The sequence below is a fragment of the Microtus oregoni genome, unplaced genomic scaffold (genome assembly GCF_018167655.1).
Source record: "Microtus oregoni isolate MIOR12 unplaced genomic scaffold, Mior012 000018F_ref0000195, whole genome shotgun sequence".
In the NCBI taxonomy this organism is placed as follows: domain Eukaryota; kingdom Metazoa; phylum Chordata; class Mammalia; order Rodentia; family Cricetidae; genus Microtus; species Microtus oregoni.
Window position 1 is genome coordinate 31,223,199 of NW_024543077.1, and position 19,137 is coordinate 31,242,335.

Sequence of the window (19,137 nt, forward strand, 5' to 3'; positions counted from 1 at the left end):
AGTAAACCAAAGAAAATAGGAAGTTGAACAGAAATTGGGACATCCGGTGAACCGTGGATTCAAGTAAATAGCAATTAAACTAAAAAGGATTACAAAATACTGCCCAGGACATACTTATTCTAACAGCACATATATGTTGTATATATATATATGTGCTTAGGTAAATATTTGTATGTATTCTAATATTAAGTTTGTAAACATGTCTATTGTTTAATACTAAAATTCAGTTGTATTCATAATTTTTCTTCCACTAAATCTGGAGAAGCTGGGGAGAGACAGGCAGAAACTTCCTCTGCGTGAGAGTAGAATGATATTCTTTGTATTTTACAAAGACCTGAACATATGATTTAAATGAGTAGAAAGACATGATACTATAGCTATGAAAATAAGTAGAAACCATTGTGCCTACAAGATGCTGGCTGTGTTTGTGATTCTAGACCACCTCTGTCCCCACAAAGGAGTCATTCATGGTAAAATGACTGGAGCTCTCAGCTTTGGTTTAGATATATCAGTTGGTATCATCTTTGTTGATTTGACTGATAGGTCATGTACCCAACTAGGTAGCTGTCACTCAACAGCAGGTGAACAGCAAATTCTGAGAACACATTAAAATAAAATGATCTCAAAATGAGGACATCAGTACTTACTATCCCATATGGTTTCTTTGCTGGTTGGTACACATTCAGCCCTTTAAATGGCATGGAAAATGTATGAAAGTCAAGGTTTTGGCATTTTTTAGAAGGGTGTTTTTGTTGGTGTTTAATGATTACAATCAGCTAGGCATAGTGTCTCATACCTGAAATCACAACACTTGAGAGGCTAAGGCAGTGGATTGTTATAAATTTGATCGCAGGCTGAATTTACATAATGATTTCAAGGCTGACATGGAAAACAGAAAAAGAGCCTGTCTCAAAAAGAAAAGCCAAACAAACAAACAAAAACCAAAGGAAACAGAAAATACAAGTCACTGCGAATGAATCTGAATTACGGTTACAGACAGAGAGGGTTACTGAGCAAAACTGTTTCTACAAAATGCTTTGTAATGGGTAGTCCCTGAATTCATGAATGTTGGTTACAGACACAAACTCCAAATGTCCATTTATGTTCATATTCCACAGTCATGGAATCACAATTTTGTGAATGTTTTTGTTATTTATAGTTTGCAAGACACATCAAGAAATCAGAAGGCCAGAAGATTCCTAAAGTTGAATTGCAAATATCAATTTACGGAGTAAAAATTCTTGAACCCAAAACAAAGGTAAGCCTTGTTTTTTTGAGAGTTATGTGGACCTATTCTTCAATCAGTGACAATTACATCTATTTTCATGGATATTTAACATTTATTACCAACTTTAAATGTTTGGTGCTTGGCGATTTATTTAAACATGTGTAGCAATTTGGAGAAAGGGAAGAACTTTTGGAATTTTGGTATTGTCTACCTGCAGCCTATGCCCCACATATAGTAACTTATATAAAGTAGATTCAGTACTGGTAGTGCCTGTATTTAGTGATTTCTATCCCTCTATGTGCAAGATGCATAGGGTATGGTTTGCTGGGTATGAAAGAAGACGAAAGCTGTGCCTTGTTAAAATGTCCTTTCCTGTGGATTCAATTGATGTGTATTAGTTTTCTAGGATTGCTATAACAAAATGCCAACGTCTGGATAAATTGAGCAATGGCAATTTGTTTCCTTTGTAGTTGTGAACGTAGAATCTTAATATTCATGTGTCCACACACTCAGTTTCTCCTCTGGCACAGCTGTATCTTCATATGTGCACATACTTGAGATTCTTTGTATGTCTGGGTTTTACTTATTTGTTTGTTTGCTTTGTTTTGTTTTTAAAAAGGACACCAGATTGAATTAAGGATCATACAATGCTTTTATATGAGTTGTATTACCCATATAAATGCCTTATTTCCAATTTTTAATTTTAAGACAAAGTTTCATATTTGTATCAACATATATTAATTAAACATAATAATGAATTTCATAATAACTTAATCAAACATGTATACAATATATTTTAATCCTGGTTATTGCAATCACCTTTTCTTGATTGCTTCCTACTCCCAACAGTTCCCTTTCTTTGCGCCAATCAGTGCCCCTACTACTTCCATCTTCCTTTTTTTCCCCAATGAGTTTTACTCATGCTTACAGGAACATGGCAAGGGGCTTCTCACTGTATTATATGCTATTCGCCTGAGGGAAAGTTCTCTACCTTCACCGTAGACTCTCTCTAGAGCCTGTTGAAGTGATTGGAATTGTGTGCTTTTTGCCACCACTCACACGATTTCTGTTAGTACCAAGCTTGTGCTGGTCTTGTGTAGGTAATTACAGCTGCATTGAGTTCTGAATTCAACAAGCACGCCATACCCCAGAAGCCGGTAATTCCACATTTCCCCATCCCTTCCTTATGGCTCTGGCATCCTTTCATCTTCTGTGAGGCCCCCTGAGCCCTGAAGGAAGTAATATAGATGTGTAACTTATAGAGGAGTACTCAGCAATTACTTATTCTCATCATCTCAGCAACCACAAGTCCCTGAAGTTACCACTGCAGTGCAAAGAAAACTTTCATGGTCCAAATGGATGCCATTAATCTGTGGGCATAAATTTAGTTATTTAGGAGGTGATTTGTTGACACATTATGTCCATTTAGTAAACAGCAGCCATGATTTCCTTACTAGGATTTATAGGACTTCTGTGGCTAAAGGCTTTGACTGTAGGACTACAATGCCAGACAGGAATTCTCTCCTTTGGTGCAGACTTCAAATTCAATTAGAAAGTAATTGGTTGTCTCACTAATATAGATTTTCTACAATTATACCAATGAGCTCATCTGCCAGTCCAGTGGATAGTATAGCCTGCAAAGATTGAATTGTGGAAGACTGGATAGCAATTCTTCCTTAGCAGCCTGCACAGCACCTCCTGACACTGTGAGGGCAAACCAATAAGAAGATCTCTGTCTCCTTTCATAACCTGATGAAGGTTAATATCCAGGAGGATGACGATATGTTTTTCTTTGGGTTCACCTTCTTATTTAGCTTCTCTAGGATCACGAATTATAGGCTCAATGTCCTTTATTAATGGCTAGAAGCCAATTATGAGTAAGTACATCCTATGTTCCTCTTTTTGGGTCTGGCTTTCCTCACTCAGGATAGTGTTTTCTATTTCCGTCCATTTGCATGCAAAATTCAGGAAGTCATTGTTTTTTACTGCTGAGTAGTACTCTAATATGTATGTATTCCATACTTTCTTCATCCATTCTTCCATTGAAGGGCCTCTAGGTTGTTTCTAGGTTCTGGCTATTACAAACAATGCTGCTATGAACATATTTGAGCATATACTTTTGTTGTATGATAGGGCATCTCTTGGGTATATTCCCAAGAGTGATATTGCTGGGTCCAGGGGTAGGTTGATCCCGAATTCCCCTCTCCCCCCGAAATCCCAAGGTCCAAATCAGGAGCAGAAGGAGAGAGAGAGCACGAGCAAGGAACTCAGGACCGCGAGGGGTGCACCCACATACTGAGACAATGGGGATGATCTCTAGGGAACTCACCAAGGCCAGATGGACTGTGTCTGAATAAGCCTGGGATAAAACCGGACTCGCTGAACATAGCGGACAATGAGGACTGCTGAGAAGTCAAGAACAATGGCACTGGGTTTTGATCCTACTGCACATACTGGCTTTGTGGGAGCCTAGGCAGTTTAGATGCTCACCTTACTAGACCTGGAAGGAGGTGGGAGGTCCTTGGACTTCCCACAGGGCAGGGAACCCTCACTGCTCTTTGGGCTGATGAGGGAGGGGGACTTGATTGGGGGAGGGGAAGGGAAATGGGAGGCGGTGGCGGGGAGGAGGCAGAAATCTTTAATAAATCAATTAATTAAAAAAATATTCCAAATGATTTTGCAGTGATCAATATAGGTTCCAAACATAACTGCAATAAATTAACGTTTCAAGTTGGAAAAAAAAAAGAAGAAAGCTCAACTTGATTTTTCCATGTCCTATGGCTGACACTACGACATTTTCAGCAATAAGGTCTATCCATCTAGTTCTGTTAGACATCCAACAACAGTGGTGATCACCTCTTTATTTGGGGTTCTCAGGGGAATCCTGAATCAACCACTCATAGGAGCTAGCCTACCCGACACAGGGATTTTCATTTAACGACTTGTTTCTTAGGAGAAATTTTATCTACCTATTCAGTGTCCTTCTAATTAAACTCATTGTTTCTACATTTTATAATTCTAGCCTATCTTACCAGTTATCCTTCTTCCTTTGGTTTTTTTCCCTATATTGCTAGTTTTAGTTGATCTTCTCTCCCAACCCCTTTGTTTCTTCCAGCTCCCAACCTCCGCCCCCACTTAATTCTTGCCACTGCAATATAATATGTCATAAGTCAGGCAATACTCAGAATAGTTCACGAGCATGAGCAATAAGCGTTAAAGGCCAAATAAGAATATGGTAAGGAGATTTTCTAATTGGCGGCAGCTAGATGTCTGCTTTATTTAGATATGGTATCATGAGCTGGCTGCCAGTGGTTGGTTAAAACCCAGCTGTATGTAATTGGCTGAAGTTGCTCTGTTATACGTAAAGTTAGGCTGCTAACATACTCTTGGCTTGCAAATTTGTTAGGCAAGAAATGAAATAGGCAGACAGTCTCAAACTAATGAGCTTCTGTATATTTCATTAGGCATTTCTGATACAGTTATAGTTTATCACATTGGGAATGAGCTCTTCGGGCAGAAGAATGGTTTGTATCTATCTATAAATAAAGATGGGATTTTTAAAATACACTATTAGTCAAGAAATAGTCTTTATTTTACAGATACTATGTTTTTCCCACTTGGATGGGTAAAAATAGAAATAAATGCAATCTCTGTAGCAGTTAGCGCCTATGCTTTTCTCATTTCTACTCCCCTTAGCTGTTCTCTACGTGTAGTATGTGGTTCTGGAAACAGAGTACTCAGAGAAATTGATCTGAAAATTCCAGCTGTAATCAAAGATGTTGATTATAAGTATATGTGTTTCCTCGCTGTGTGTTTTGTTGGTGGTATTCCCAAATCTCTTTAGCACATCTCACAAAATTAGTTCTGGATTTAATATCCATGAATTTTATCACAAGATGGACTGTCTAACTCGATACAGAAAACAAGTTATGCCTAACTACAAGAAGCTCTGAGTTCAATCCCTAGTACCTAAAACAAAAAGCAAAGCAAAACAAACTAGAAAAGTCATCCCAAGAGAATGGAGTGATAGTCTTCCTCAGTTCTAGTCTTCTTAGGAAGATGACTTTGATAACTGCCTTACTTTATTTTATTTTTAATATGGTAAAATACTAGAGCATCGAGGGGAAGGCAAGGCAACCTTAATTGAAGCATCCTGTGATATTATATCCGCAAACAGAAAACAACTATGAAGACATGTTTATAGCTTCTCTGCTTTATGCATTCTAGGATATTCTGTCCAGGGGTGGTCTCATCCATCACTAACATGGCTCTTTCCACAATGTAATCAATATGATATCCTACTGATATGACCAAAGGCCCGTTTCTTCCTGTGATTCTGGGATTATCTCATGGTAATAGTTCCCATAAACCATCACACCAATATCAACAAATATTATGATAATGTGGGAATGATTACAACCAAATGTCTTCTGTTTCCATACTGGTTGCTGAGTGGATGAAAAATGACACATTCCACCACTAGTTATAGAAATGTTGTGTTTATCCTATAAATAAGAAGAAAAAAATAAAACATTCTTTTCTGAACTGTATAAATATAATTTATATTTTTATAAATTATAAAATTTATAAAATTAGTATAAAATTTATACTAATAAAAAGTCATTAGGTCTTTTTTCTAAACCATATAATGATGAGATGGAAATGTATCACAAACATTGTCATATAGTTATTAATGATATATCCTAGCTATTAGAATTTAGAGACTGCAGTATAGCTCAGGGTTGTTATTTGATTGACTATATAAAAGCAAAAAATATGTGTCAATGTGAAAAAAATCATTGCGCTATCAGGCAAAATATAGGAAAAAGTCTGAAACTTACACAACTTGTTGCTGGTCTAAAGATTAAGGGCAAGTGCCACTGTGACCCTGTCAAAGGAGCAGCAGGTGGCAATTGACATCCAAGGAGTCAGCCCGCCAGGAGGTACTTCCCTGATGGATGAATGTCAGATAGGCAAGACACTGAGAGCACAGACCCCGGAATGGAATGTGATTTTCTTCTGCTGTGCCTTCACTTGTTTACTGCTGCAATCTTTCTCTGGTATCTGGTAGGGTGTGGTGAGATCACCACTGTCTATAATGTAGTGTGTTTTTCTCATGGAAACATTTCGTTCTACTGGGTGTTTTTATCTGTGGATTATTATGAAGATGACCCCTTCCTAAGCTGTCCTATCTAATTGATGATAATAATGTTAGTTTAAATAGAGTTTTGGTGATAAAAAATAAAACAAGGAAGTGTCACACACATGGGTTTCTCTTGAGGAGCCATATAGACTGTGGCTTAGGTTAACGACTAAGAGAAACAATTGAGTCCCAGGAGCAAAGCCAGCTCGAATTCCTTTAATCTTAATGCTGAAAGATACAGTCACAGCTTTCGGTGTGCATCATCAGCTGGAACAAAGCTCTAAAATACCTTCAGGATAGAGCAGATGTTTCAATAATAGCTTTGAGATGAAAAACCCCAGAAAACAATCTAAAGTTTGCGAGGACACAAAACTGAGGTCAAAATACAAAGCAGTCCAACTATTAATCATTGATGTACTTTTCTTGCTAGGACTGATTGATGACCAAGGATGATTATTAATTCCGTATACTTATTTCTGACCTCTATCTCCTGACATAAGAACCTGATGAGTTGGTATGCACACTAAAGACTCAAAGCATGGCTGACTAATTCTTTTTCATGTATAAAAGTTTAGGTTTGTTATTCCTTTAAGATTCCTATAAAATTACCTCTAAAGATAAGGAATAAAGTAATTGGTCCTTTCTTTGTAACTGAAAAATACAACCTGCCATTAAAAGACCTGACTGAGAAGAGTATCTTGATTACCTACATGGCTAATCTATAACAAGTTGCTTGGGTATGAATGTATTTAGGTTCTTGGGATAAATTGGTTTTTTTTACATGTATTACATAAAATGTTTAATCTTGTAAAGAACATGGAGACCGTTCTGTTTTTTACTTGTGTTCATTGTAATCATTCACTGAAACACAGAATATATACTGTAACTGCAGTATAATTTTTATATTGCCTGAAATATTTTGTTGAGGCATGTAAACTGTAAGGGAAAGAATATAGTTAAAATGAGTTAGAAGGAAAAAAAATCAACAATGAAGAAGTTAGAAAAAAAACATCACAAATGAGAGATGGAAATCACCAAGAAAATAAAGAATATAGAATGAAAACAAAGAATAAAGAAAAGGTCTGATGGAAACCGTCAAGAGAGTGTTTCATACTTAACTCTATAGTGCTAATTATTACCAGTAGCACAAAGTGCAAAGAATTTGGCATAATTTGTTCTTTTTCTATAAACCTTTTGAAATGTTTTAATATTTTGGGGCTAAGTATACTCCTATGTAAATGTTCAAGGTGTGAAGAATATGGTTTTTAAAGATCCTTTGTAGGATCGCAGAATCCTACAAAGTGGCCCAGAAATGCTGCGAGCCACTGATCAATCCTCCTTTCTCCAGCATGCACTGGTGTGTGCACTGTTGCAGCGAATGTCTTGTTCCAACCATGAGTCAGGCGTTCCGCCTCCGTTATGTTCGGATTTGTGTAAAATCAGGCGTGTGCAATTCCAAGACCAATACTTGACAGGTTATCGCTGCACGTTTAGAACTGTGAGGTGTCTTATTAATGCTGCCGACGTTTCAAAAAGTGGAAGAAAATACAGTCAACTTCATTTGTTTCCGTTCCTGTTCACAGGAAGTCCAACATAACTGCCAGCTTCATAGAATATCATTCTGCGCCGATGATAAAACCGACAAGAGGATATTCACTTTCATATGCAAAGATTCCGAGTCAAATAAACATTTGTGTTATGTATTTGACAGCGAAAAGTGTGTAAGTATGCCAGATGTTTTAGGGTGGTTTGTTCTCTTTTATAAGCCAGGGATTGTCTTGTTTCCGGCATTAACAAAGTATTTGGAAAAGAATAAGGCCTGCAAACACTTAATGCACCACTAATAGATTCATCCTGCCGTGAGAACAGGCTTCACAATTTTATCCTAACTAAATGCTCATGTTTGTTAGCAAAAGCTCACATGCAAATTTCTTTGGCTACTTTTATCTCTTTGTATTTATCTCAAAGTCATTTAGTTTATTTTAAATTTTAATTTAAAAGTTATTGACATATGTCTTCATGATGCAAAGAGGAACAGTGAGCCCAGGTTTTCTTGGAATATGAGGAATTTAGTGAAGACATGTCTTCAGCTGAGGAATAAATGCTGTATGCCTTCTTAAAATGTTCCCCGTTCTTTGAACGTTGACTTGATGTTTATTATTCAGAACACTTAGCATAAGTAGTGATGTGGAGCCCCCTTCCCCGTGTGTGTGTGTCGGAGGGGGGGGTGTTACTATGAATGAATTCTGAAGTTCTTCGCATGTAAGGGCACTTAGGAAATTCTGAGTCATGCAACAATTCCTGAATCACCCAACATCTGAAGGAAAACCGTGTGTCTTGCTCATGAATGTGAGCTCATTTTCATAGCCAAGGCCGAGTTCTGCCATGAAACCTATGATGTGAATTCTGAGCGCATATTGCAACCATTGAATATGTCAATGGAAAACCATCCAACCTCAACAGCGCTATTGGATTAAAATGGAAACAGAGCTAAACTCATTTAGACTCTATTTTTGCCTTGTTCTCAAAAATAGCAAATTAGGTGATTCATATTTTTGATTTTACAGACCTTTTGAGAAAAAAAATACCTGTTTATTTCGTATCTATTCCTTGTATCAGGTGGATAACAGATACCCAGTAATTTTATATCTTGATGGAAAATACATTGTTGAAATTTATCCCAAGTAGCCACATCTTTTACGTTTTATAGCTCTTAAAAAGCAAGTTCATAGGGTGTTTATGTGGCATCCTAAGATCTAGTTGGGATTTGTAAACATTACAGAATATCTCATCTGAAAAATATGCTTATCGCTGCAAGGCAATGTTCTACAGACAAGAGGGAACTTTATATGGAGACCACACTATTTTTGAAACTTATCCCATTTCACAAATAAACCATAGTTGCATATTCCTCTGCTTTTTCAACATGTGGTTTGCAGATGACTTTGTATGTTTGAGAATATTAAAGCTGATATTCCTAAAAATCATTTCTATTTTAAGATAAAACAGTCTTTTTACATTTTCACCAAAACAATAAGCTCAATTTTATTTCATCCATGCCTTGAACACAGAAAGCAGCTTCCTTGGGATCCTCTGAAATGTTTCTTAATTAGAATTCTTAATAAATATCAGCATGTATTACTAAGTGCCCACCCCAATGGTAAAACAGTAATGACAATGACAATACTGATCACCACCACTGTCCCAGGAACGTGACTGATAACAGTACAGCTAATCAGTGTTATTGTGGATGTGGCAATGACTCTCAAGGATGATTTGGCAGCATGTACAGTGCCCATATGGTTTGGCATCAGAATTGTCTTTCTGTTAGTGTATCTTGAATGAATGCTATCAAACACGGAAGGAGAGGAGCAAAGCTATAAGAAAATACTAGGAATGCACATGCTGAAAGGACAGGGAATAGTCTAGCATGCTAAAACCATTCAAGAGCATGCCATTTGCCTTGAAAGTGGCATTTGGGGAGCATACAAAATAGCACTCCAAAGGTGAGGAAAGTATAGCATTAAACAGGTACATTTTATATTGCTGCCTAAGGACAGCAATGGTTTAAAACAAAACAAGGAAAGAACAGAAGACGAAAATGTATACTTTCTACCTTCCAGAGAAGTTTTCGCGTTGCATCCACTTTTGGAGCATTTGCTTCTGTCATAAACTATCTAAGAATATATTTCTACTGAACTCACATGGTCTTTGTACAATAGAAACCCAGACTTAAGTCTTGCCATTTAAAGCTCAATTAGATTAAGTCTCTAAGATTTCTTTCTGAAGACTGTTTCCATAAATGTTTTAAGATTAAGAATTTTCAAGGTATTTTAATACTTAATAAGGAATTATCTTCTCCAATATACTTGCTGATATTTTCCCCATAATGTAACTTCCACAATTAAATACATAAATGTCAAATACAGGTAGTTTAAATTGAAGCAATAGAAATGACAAATTCAGGTTTTCAGTTTTTCTGGAAGTCACTGTAGTGTACACAGTGCTCCGCCACATCTTAGAGTTGCTGCGGAAAACCGATTTGACTCCCCCTTCAAAATCCCAAAGTGAAATGTTCATGGATATTTAAATTGCTTAAATAAAGTCACTCCATGTAGCTGCCAGATGCCTGGAAGAAAAAAGCCACCATAGCAATGGACTGAGAGCAGCTGATGAGTATTGGCTCATCCATTGTCTTCTGTAGGCTAATGTGAAGGTTGCTATTGGGCAAAAGACTCTTACAGAGATGACAAAACTAGCTAAGCCCAGGAAAAGTTGTTTGGAAACCTCAGAGGAGACAGGACTCATGTCAAAAACCCTCAGTGACCTGCAGTATAAAGTCTATGAAGCTAGAGAGTGGGCAAAAACATCACATTTCATTGACGACGAGGTCATATAGATGAGAAAGATGCACAGGAAAGACATCCGTGGTAGCATTTGTTAGGAAAATGCAGTTGAAAAATCAAACTGAGACATTATCCCACAGCTCCCCGAAAGATTACAACAAAGCCTCCCAATGCTGCTGAGGATGTGGAAAAGGCATGACTCATGTGGAGCTGCTGGGAACACTAAATGCTAAAGCCACTCAGGGTAAACAGTTTGTGAGTCTGTTAAGAAGCAACATCCAACTCTTGCATGAACGGCTTAGAAACTCACCACACAGAAATCAAAGCTAAAAATATTCACAGAAAACAAACCTGATAATGTTTACAAAAAGACACACATATGTGTTTGTTTGCATGAATTCCTAGTTACTAACAGTCCCAAACTACAATCACCCTAAAAAGTGGGTGAATAGTCAGTCTTTTATACATTTAAACCTCAGAACCCTATTTAGCAATGGAAAGAAGTGAGCTGTCAATGCATAAAGCATCCTGACGATTCTGCAGACAAGGGAAAGGGCCAGTCCCTGGACATAGTGTTCCATGATTCTACATCTTTAGTTCTCCCACACAGGCAAAATCATAGACACAAAACTAATTGATGTTTGCTGGTGTAATGAGGAAGAGCTGAGAACAGATTGAGAAAGAAATGTCTCTACAGCAACGTGAAGGATGGTTATGAAATTTTCTGTGCTTTGGCCATATTATCTGTATTCTAGCTGTGATTTGTGCTGTAGCTTTGAGATATAGTACCATTAGGAAGAGCAGGACACAGTGTTACCAAAACCTCTCTATGGAAATTCTTGCAATTTAAGGTAAATCTAAAAAATGTAACCAGTCTCCTTCTGTCCTGCTAGCAGGCTCCCAAATAATGTCATGGAGACTTATTAATTATGAAAGCTCAGACTTAGCATAGGCTTGTCCCACTAGCTTTTATAACTTAAACTGACTCATTTCTATTAATCTACATTTTACCATGTGACTTTTTATCTTTTTCTTCATTCTGTATGTCCAACTTTCCCCATTGGCATATCACTGGCATAATTCACATGCCTAGATTCCTCTTCCTCTTCCTCTTCCTTTCTCTCTCTGAAAATCCCATCTATCCTCCATGCCTAGCCATTGGGCATTCAGGTTTTTACTACACCAGTCACAACAATACATCTTCAGAGTGCACAAATATGCCACAAGAAAAACAATCACAAGAAAAGTGATGGCCTATTTCAAGCCAAACATTTCTCTTCCTTTAAATAAATAAGTGCTATAGAGTCATTGATGACCACAGACCTGCAAAGCCAAACAGAGACAGAATGTGAGTGGTTGCACACACCTTTTGTTCCAGCACTTGGGAGGCAGAAGTAGTCAGATCTCTAGGAGTTCAAAGCCAATCTTGTCCGCAAAGTGAATTACAGACCAGCCAGGGAACCACAGTGTTACCCTACTTCAAAACAACAAAACCCCCACATTTTCTGTTTCAAATTCAGAAGAAGGCCTATTCTACAATACAACGGACTGCAGTTCCTTTTCCAGGTTAAAGCATACTATGCTATTAAAATTTTACATTTATATAATTTCTACTGATTCTTTGTAGAAAACTGGGGTATTGTCAAGACATACATGCATCATTAATATTGGAGGAATCCTCTCTATCCAATATGTCTACAGTGGGAACATTTATAATGATTTCTTATAGTCATATTCTGTTTTAATTTTTGAAACAGCCTACATTTTTCATTTTTATTTTATATAGCAAAGATCTCCTTTAATGACATGACAATGTCAATTAAATATCTAACTTTTTAGAAAATGTTTTAGGTAGCTTAGAGTACCTAAAAAGTATTACAATGCTGATTTGTTACAGGGGAATATTTTCAGTACTTAAAGCTACCACCCTTGTCCTATCATTAAAAACAGGCACATTGCTTTTATTATAACATTTATCTGTACATTGAATCAGTTAGTGCCTTCTAAACTCCTACTTAATTAAGTAAATAAATATTTCGTGAGTTCTTTATGCAAATGTCATGAAACTCTGGAGACTCAGGTGAAGAAGGAATGAGGTAGTGACTTGGGGTGTCTGCAGCTGTCTCTTTCTGAGAGAATATATACCAGTTCCAATTCAGATGACAGCTGCCCTTTGATAAGTTATGTTATCATCATCTTTTTTCTTGACACAATATATACCAGATCCAATGCCAATGTCAGGTCTACTTTGTTCTGTTATCACCATCTTACAAAAATGTGAATTGTGAACATCACTGAAAATTAGAGGCTCTCATATAAAATTTCACATCTCTGCCCTCATCGCCTGTATTTAAGATCTGACCCTGTTTGAAACTGCTCAGTTATGTGAGGAGCAATGAACCAGCTGGAATTAGCTACTCCGTCTAGAGAGGTCTTCCCTGGAATTGTCCAGGGACTGTCCCTACCCCTGGTGACTTCATTCATGCTACCTGCCCAGAGTTTAAAACTCCTTCTCATTAGAAAAAGATAGCAGTAACAAGACAGCAGGAGAAACCACTCAATTTGATGCTTGCCTTTAACTGGTACTAGGTATTTAAGGAAGCAAGAAAACAGCTGCAGAAAACTATTCAATTAAACAGAGGGGAGTTTGTAAAAGTAGCTCACAGGGCTTTCTAACTCCAATTGCTGCTCTTTGGTGGCCTCCTTTCTCTTCACTTGATTTTACTCTTGAGGCTGAGGGACCACAGATCTTTATGCCAGCCCTGAATACTTTCAACTCATGTCTCTGAAGAGCTCCATGTTTTTTGTTGGTTGGTTGGTTTGGGGGTAGGGTAAATAATGCCTTGATTAATTGTTGCTAATATGCAGATCTTCATTGTATGGCTTTTTTTTCAAAGGCTGAAGAAATAACATTAACAATTGGTCAAGCATTTGATCTGGCATACAGGAAATTTCTAGAATCTGGAGGGAAAGATGTGGAAACAAGAAAGCAGATTGCTGGGATGCAGAAGAGAGTGAGTAACCTAAACTTCTTGCTTCACATCTGTCTGGTGTGTGTACAGGGAAATTTGTGTATGTTCAAACAAACCGAGAAGGCCTGCCATTTATTGTCCCTAACACGGTGGGCGCTGCTCGCAACATATTCCTATAACTCTTCATCCCGGGGCCTCTGCACAGTCTTTAACTGTTTTATATTGAATTCCCACAAGAACTTAGTGTTCTCATGTGACTTTGCTTCACTTCCTGATGCTTCTCATGGGGATCAGAGCAGCAGAGGCAGCAGATGCTGGGTAAGTGGATTCCCATGCAGCTCGGATTCCTTCGTAATTCAATTATGCCCCGTCTCCACCCTCCCATGTTCACAGGCAGCTTTTCTGTCTTGTGGTTCTATACCCCAAGATGGGTATCACCTACACCACTCAACAAATAAACACAGAAATAAATATTAGAAACATAAAATTTTCACACACAATATTTTTTTAAATTTATTATCATCCTAGTGGCCTTGGATCTTCTGATATTTGCTGAACTGTGGCAAGTAATGCTCCTTGTGCACCAAAGACTTTTGAATTTTATAAATATAAAATATAAATGAATTTTATAAATAAAATGTTCTTTGCTAAGGTAACTGAGATAATACAGCCAATATTTTCCAAGAAAGAAATAATCCTGAAAATTATTCAATGATCTTTTGATTTTTAGATCCAAGATTTAGAAACCGAAAATATGGAACTTAAAAATAAAGTCCAAGATTTAGAAAACCGGTTGAGAATAAGCCAAGTGTCATCCTCTCCAGTAAGTACATTGAGAGTGTAATTGTACGATGTCAAACACCTCCTAATCTTGAATCCTTCTTTGATTCAAATCATTCTGTGATCAATAATAAAACTAACTCCGGTTAAGATGAAGACTGCTCAGCAGGGTGCCTTTTCACGTTTAAATTTTGTAGATAGTTCACAACATGGTTATTTTTCATGTTACTCTTTTTGTTACCCCTTGTTACCTAAAATTATTTCAACCTTACTTTGATCTTAAGAGTGAATATACTTTCTCCCTTTGTGGCAAGTCCTGTCCTTCTTTCCTGTTGGTTATCGCTTCCTGGGGTGAGTCACAATTTTCATGCAGGCTAGCCCCACAGTGCTGAGCTTCACCTTAGGAAATAGACTGAGAACAAGACCATGTACTAGACGTGGTAGCTTCAGACACTGAAATGTCCAGGTTCGGTTCAGACATCATGCAAACATCTGGTATGAAATTATTTGTGTCTGACCTGATCCATTTTTAAATCTTGTCCCCAATACCATTATTGGGGATGATACCATTATTAAGTGATTTCAGCCAAGGGGATTATTTTTGAGAGAGGTACAATTTAAAGCTATATTGTTTTCTAGCAATGATGTAGTTAATACTGAATATTTTCCTGTTTAATAATCTGTACCACTAATAATCTTTATAATGCATTTTATTCACACTGTTTACCTTAAAGCATGGGTGTGTGGAGTTGAACACAATTGAGACCAGTAAACTGTTGGAAAGATTTTGACAATTTATATATAAAGTATTTATATATAATTTATATATAATTTTATAGAATAATATCATAATAGCTTATCAGTTCATCACCATGAAGAAGGATGCTTCTATGAGAACTGGGCTTAGGGCTTCAAACTAGCATAACCTGGAAATTGATCGTTTTTTCAGTTTACTTTAAACTCTTGTTTTTCCATCCTCTGTACTGAGAGAGTTGGTCTACCATTGCCCAGCATTGGAAACAGTCTGCTGCTCCAGCTGAACACAAAGAATTGGCAGACTCCTAAGTGCAGACAATATACTCAGTGGGCTTATTGGTCTTATCCCAATCCTTCTTACTCTTATTCTTCGCTTTATCCAACCCTCGAGGATTTTGTGTTGTTTTATTTTGGCTTGCTTCTCTTTTTTCAAGATCCAGAACAATGGCTTTGTCTTCTGCTTTGACCCAAAAATATGCAAAATGAAGCACACACCCTTTTGAGCCATGTTAAAATGCTTATTTTAAGTTTTGTTGTAAAACACAGAGTATGAGGGAGGGTGCTTTTCCAGTGAGTCTTGAGTGGTTGTTTCTAGAACTTATCAGGCATGCTTTGGTTCAGTCTTTGGGTCCTCAAAAGATAAAATAAGTTTGTCGTTATTTTTGATGCAAACCCAAAAAATATTCACTGTTTCCTTCCTGCAAGGACAGAAATTCGAGGCCATTTCATTGAAGGTGAAGGTTTGGGAGGATCAAATGAATTTGGAACACATTCGCAGAACTGCTCCCACCCTAACAGAGCATGTCAATTTGTCTCAAGGCAGACACTGTCCTACACTAATGCTGGGTAACTGTGAAAATATCAAGACAAGGGTGAAGTTGTAATTGAGCATGGGTGGTTTAAGTAAGATACAGTAAGAGCTTGGTTAAAGAAGACAAAGTTTCATTTAAGCAATACTCATGGGTTTAAGGGTCTTACTGAGATCTGAAGCAGTGGTTCTCAGCCTCCCCAGTGTTGCAACCCTTTACTACAATTCCTCATGTTGTGATGACCTTAACCATAAAATTATTTTGCTGCTATTTCATGATTGTAATTTTGATACTGTTATGAAATGTAATGTGAATATCTGATATACATGATATCTGATATGTGACTCTGTTTAAAGGGTAGTTCAACCACCAGAGGGACCATGTCCCATGGCTTGAGAACCTGTGTTCTTGAGCATGCAATGGTTATTTTGACAGTAAGTAAAGGATGGGAGTATGATAAAGAACATAGAAAAGTTTTCATTACTAAGAAAGTGTCAGTCCAAAAGTATTCTAGATTTCTAAACTTTAGATGAAGTTAAGTAATAGTAATGCTAAAACTATGAATGATGACAAATCTATCATTACAGGCTTTTGTTACCCTCTTTTGTTCTTTATTTTCGGTACATTTTTAATAAAGATAGAATTACATCTCTCTCCCTTTTCCCTCCCTCCTTCCACCCCCTCCCAGGTACCCTCATCTCATCTCTTCCATGGATACTCAGACCAACCTATTTCCCTACTCTCCAAGTGGTTTTAGAAATTGGTCCCCAGGCAAAAGTATTATTTAGATACACTGAGAAGTTCCCTTCCTTGACTCCACACTTTGCTTTGTTCTGTGTTCTCGTGGTTTGGCAATCAATGAGAGGCTGTTTTGCTGCCATTTGGGACCAATTGTCTAGAAGCAAGCTGAATTAAGTTCATTATATCTGCACGGCAGTGTCACTTATGTTTATATTTGAAAGGGGGGTTTATTCTGCCCTTCTGGCCTCATGAAAACACTTTCAGGAGATTGTCCCCTCATAAAATGTGGGTACACCAAATTACGTCAAACTTTTCCTCCTGATTTCTGTGTCTGAGTGCTTGCATTTTCCTTTACTACGTACAGAAGCTTTCAACCAAATCAAGTTGTTCCCAAAAGTTAAATGAATAAAATTATAGTTTCCAGGAATACTGGACTGTCTATTGCTGGGTAAAGCAAATGTCTCCCTTTCAATTCACCGGAGTTAGACAAAATTCTACTTTTATATAATCTGCTGCGCAGCCATTCATTAGACTCGATAAGACAATTACAACTTAAAATTGTGTATTGCGTTGTGGTTAAACAATGTGCTTTCTCAAATGCTCTTGAACTCAACCTAGGCAAGAACCCATTATGAAAACTCTCAATTACGCAATAACGCAAACGAGAGTCTCTAAACAGAGGCACGAAGTGTAAACACGAACATCGGTAAAGAACATTTGGTGCCCGCAGAAAATGATGACTACGTCCCAGCTTTGGGATTATTGGCTGAACCCAGATGATCCAGAGACAAAGCCTATGGAATGGGAAGCAAGCGTGTTTTCTGTCCAGTTCCCCAGGGCAGTACCTGCGCACAGCACTGAGCTTTTGTCTCAAGTTTCTTTTCAGGGTTTGTGGCTAGGTTAGTCACAAGCATTTAACTTAAATATTTTTAAATGAAATATAAGATAATAGGTCTCATAATTAAGAAATTATAAACCCACTTTAGATCTGGGGGCCTGAAATGGTACTTCCCTGGTGGTATAAGTTTCAAATTAGAGGGTTTGTTATTTTTAAGGATTACTAAAATGTACCTTAAGTAGTTAACAAGTGCCGAGAGGGGAGAAATTAGTCTTCCCCATGGATGAACCCCCTAATGAGTTATCTAGTCCTTGTTCCTGAGAACATAGACAAAGAAATATCACTAAATGAAATCAGTAGGTTGTACCTATGTATTAATACATTTATATACATATGTAACAGTAACACTTAAAGAAAAAAAGGCCAAGGGTTTGGGAGGGAGGGAGGGAACTCTATGGAATATATATGGGAGGAATTGGAGGGAGGAGGGGAAGAGAGTAAGTGGTTTTACTGTATTTCAATTTTTAAAATACAAATTAAGACAAAGTTCAGTAAAGATGAATTTTACAATGAGTCAATATTTGGACCCTGGCGAAAAAAGGGCTATCCACCCACCATGCCACATGCCACCACCGCAGAGCTGGGGCAGTTTTGAGTTGAGTCACGCTCTCTCCTTCCCAGCTGGGTATATGCTCATGGGTCTCTGCATTTCAAGTCTTGATACAGAAGCCCTCTCTGACACCTTTGCTCAAGGCATCTCTTTAATATTGCTGCCAGATTTCTTCATGCCGAGGGTCTTTGCCACACTTCTCCCCTCTCCGATTCTGTATTCAGCACTTCTTTGTCTCTTACAAAAAGAAAAAAAAAAGGAAAACCAAAAGGTTAACCTTGGTGAATCTTTTGTCCAGGTTCCCTCAGCAATCACCTACTACGCCATGCCTTACCTCTACCCTTTCAGTGGCTGTTATGGGGGAAAATGCAATGGAGTGTTGATGTAGTAGGGCTCCCTCTTTCCAGCCTCTTGCCTAGAGTATCATAGTAAATGAATAAAGGCTCAACTATAGCTTTGATGTCAGATTGTTGAGTTAATTAGCGACTATAGAATCTGACACCTGGAGAGAGCTCAGGTCTTGACAGGAAGTGTTCATGACAGAAGAGTGACTCCCAAAGTCTTGATACTCAGACCCTGTTTACTATGCTACTTGCCTGCTATATGACCTCCAATTTCTATGAGGTCCTTGTTAACTTCCTTTCCATCTCCAGAATGTCTTACCATGGGGAACTCCTTACTTTCAGGGTGGGCAGAGAGCTGGAGTCACTGTTTTAGATTTTAGCTTTGCTCCTGAGCTTACAGAGTTTTATATCTTACAACCTATTGGGCATTACTTCTGTGAAAATGCAAACATTGCGATAGTCATAATTACAAAGTCTGGAAGATTACTAAAATGTATACTAACACTAGAAAATTCTCTGGTCACTAATTATTCACCAGAATGTCTTCCATGATCATGACTATTCCTCTTA

At 37.6% G+C, this 19,137-nt stretch overlaps 1 protein-coding gene across 1 annotated transcript in view; it reads left to right on the forward strand.

Annotated features, from left to right (window-relative positions):
* LOC121458946 (PTB domain-containing engulfment adapter protein 1-like) overlaps positions 1-19,137 on the forward strand; it is a 222,299-nt gene that overhangs the window by 190,134 nt on the left and 13,028 nt on the right. The window contains exons 6-9 of the mRNA XM_041668381.1: positions 1,160-1,258; positions 7,955-8,092; positions 13,615-13,731; positions 14,420-14,512. Of these exons, the coding sequence (XP_041524315.1) occupies positions 1,160-1,258; positions 7,955-8,092; positions 13,615-13,731; positions 14,420-14,512 (447 nt within the window). The remainder of the gene's footprint in view (positions 1-1,159; positions 1,259-7,954; positions 8,093-13,614; positions 13,732-14,419; positions 14,513-19,137) is intronic.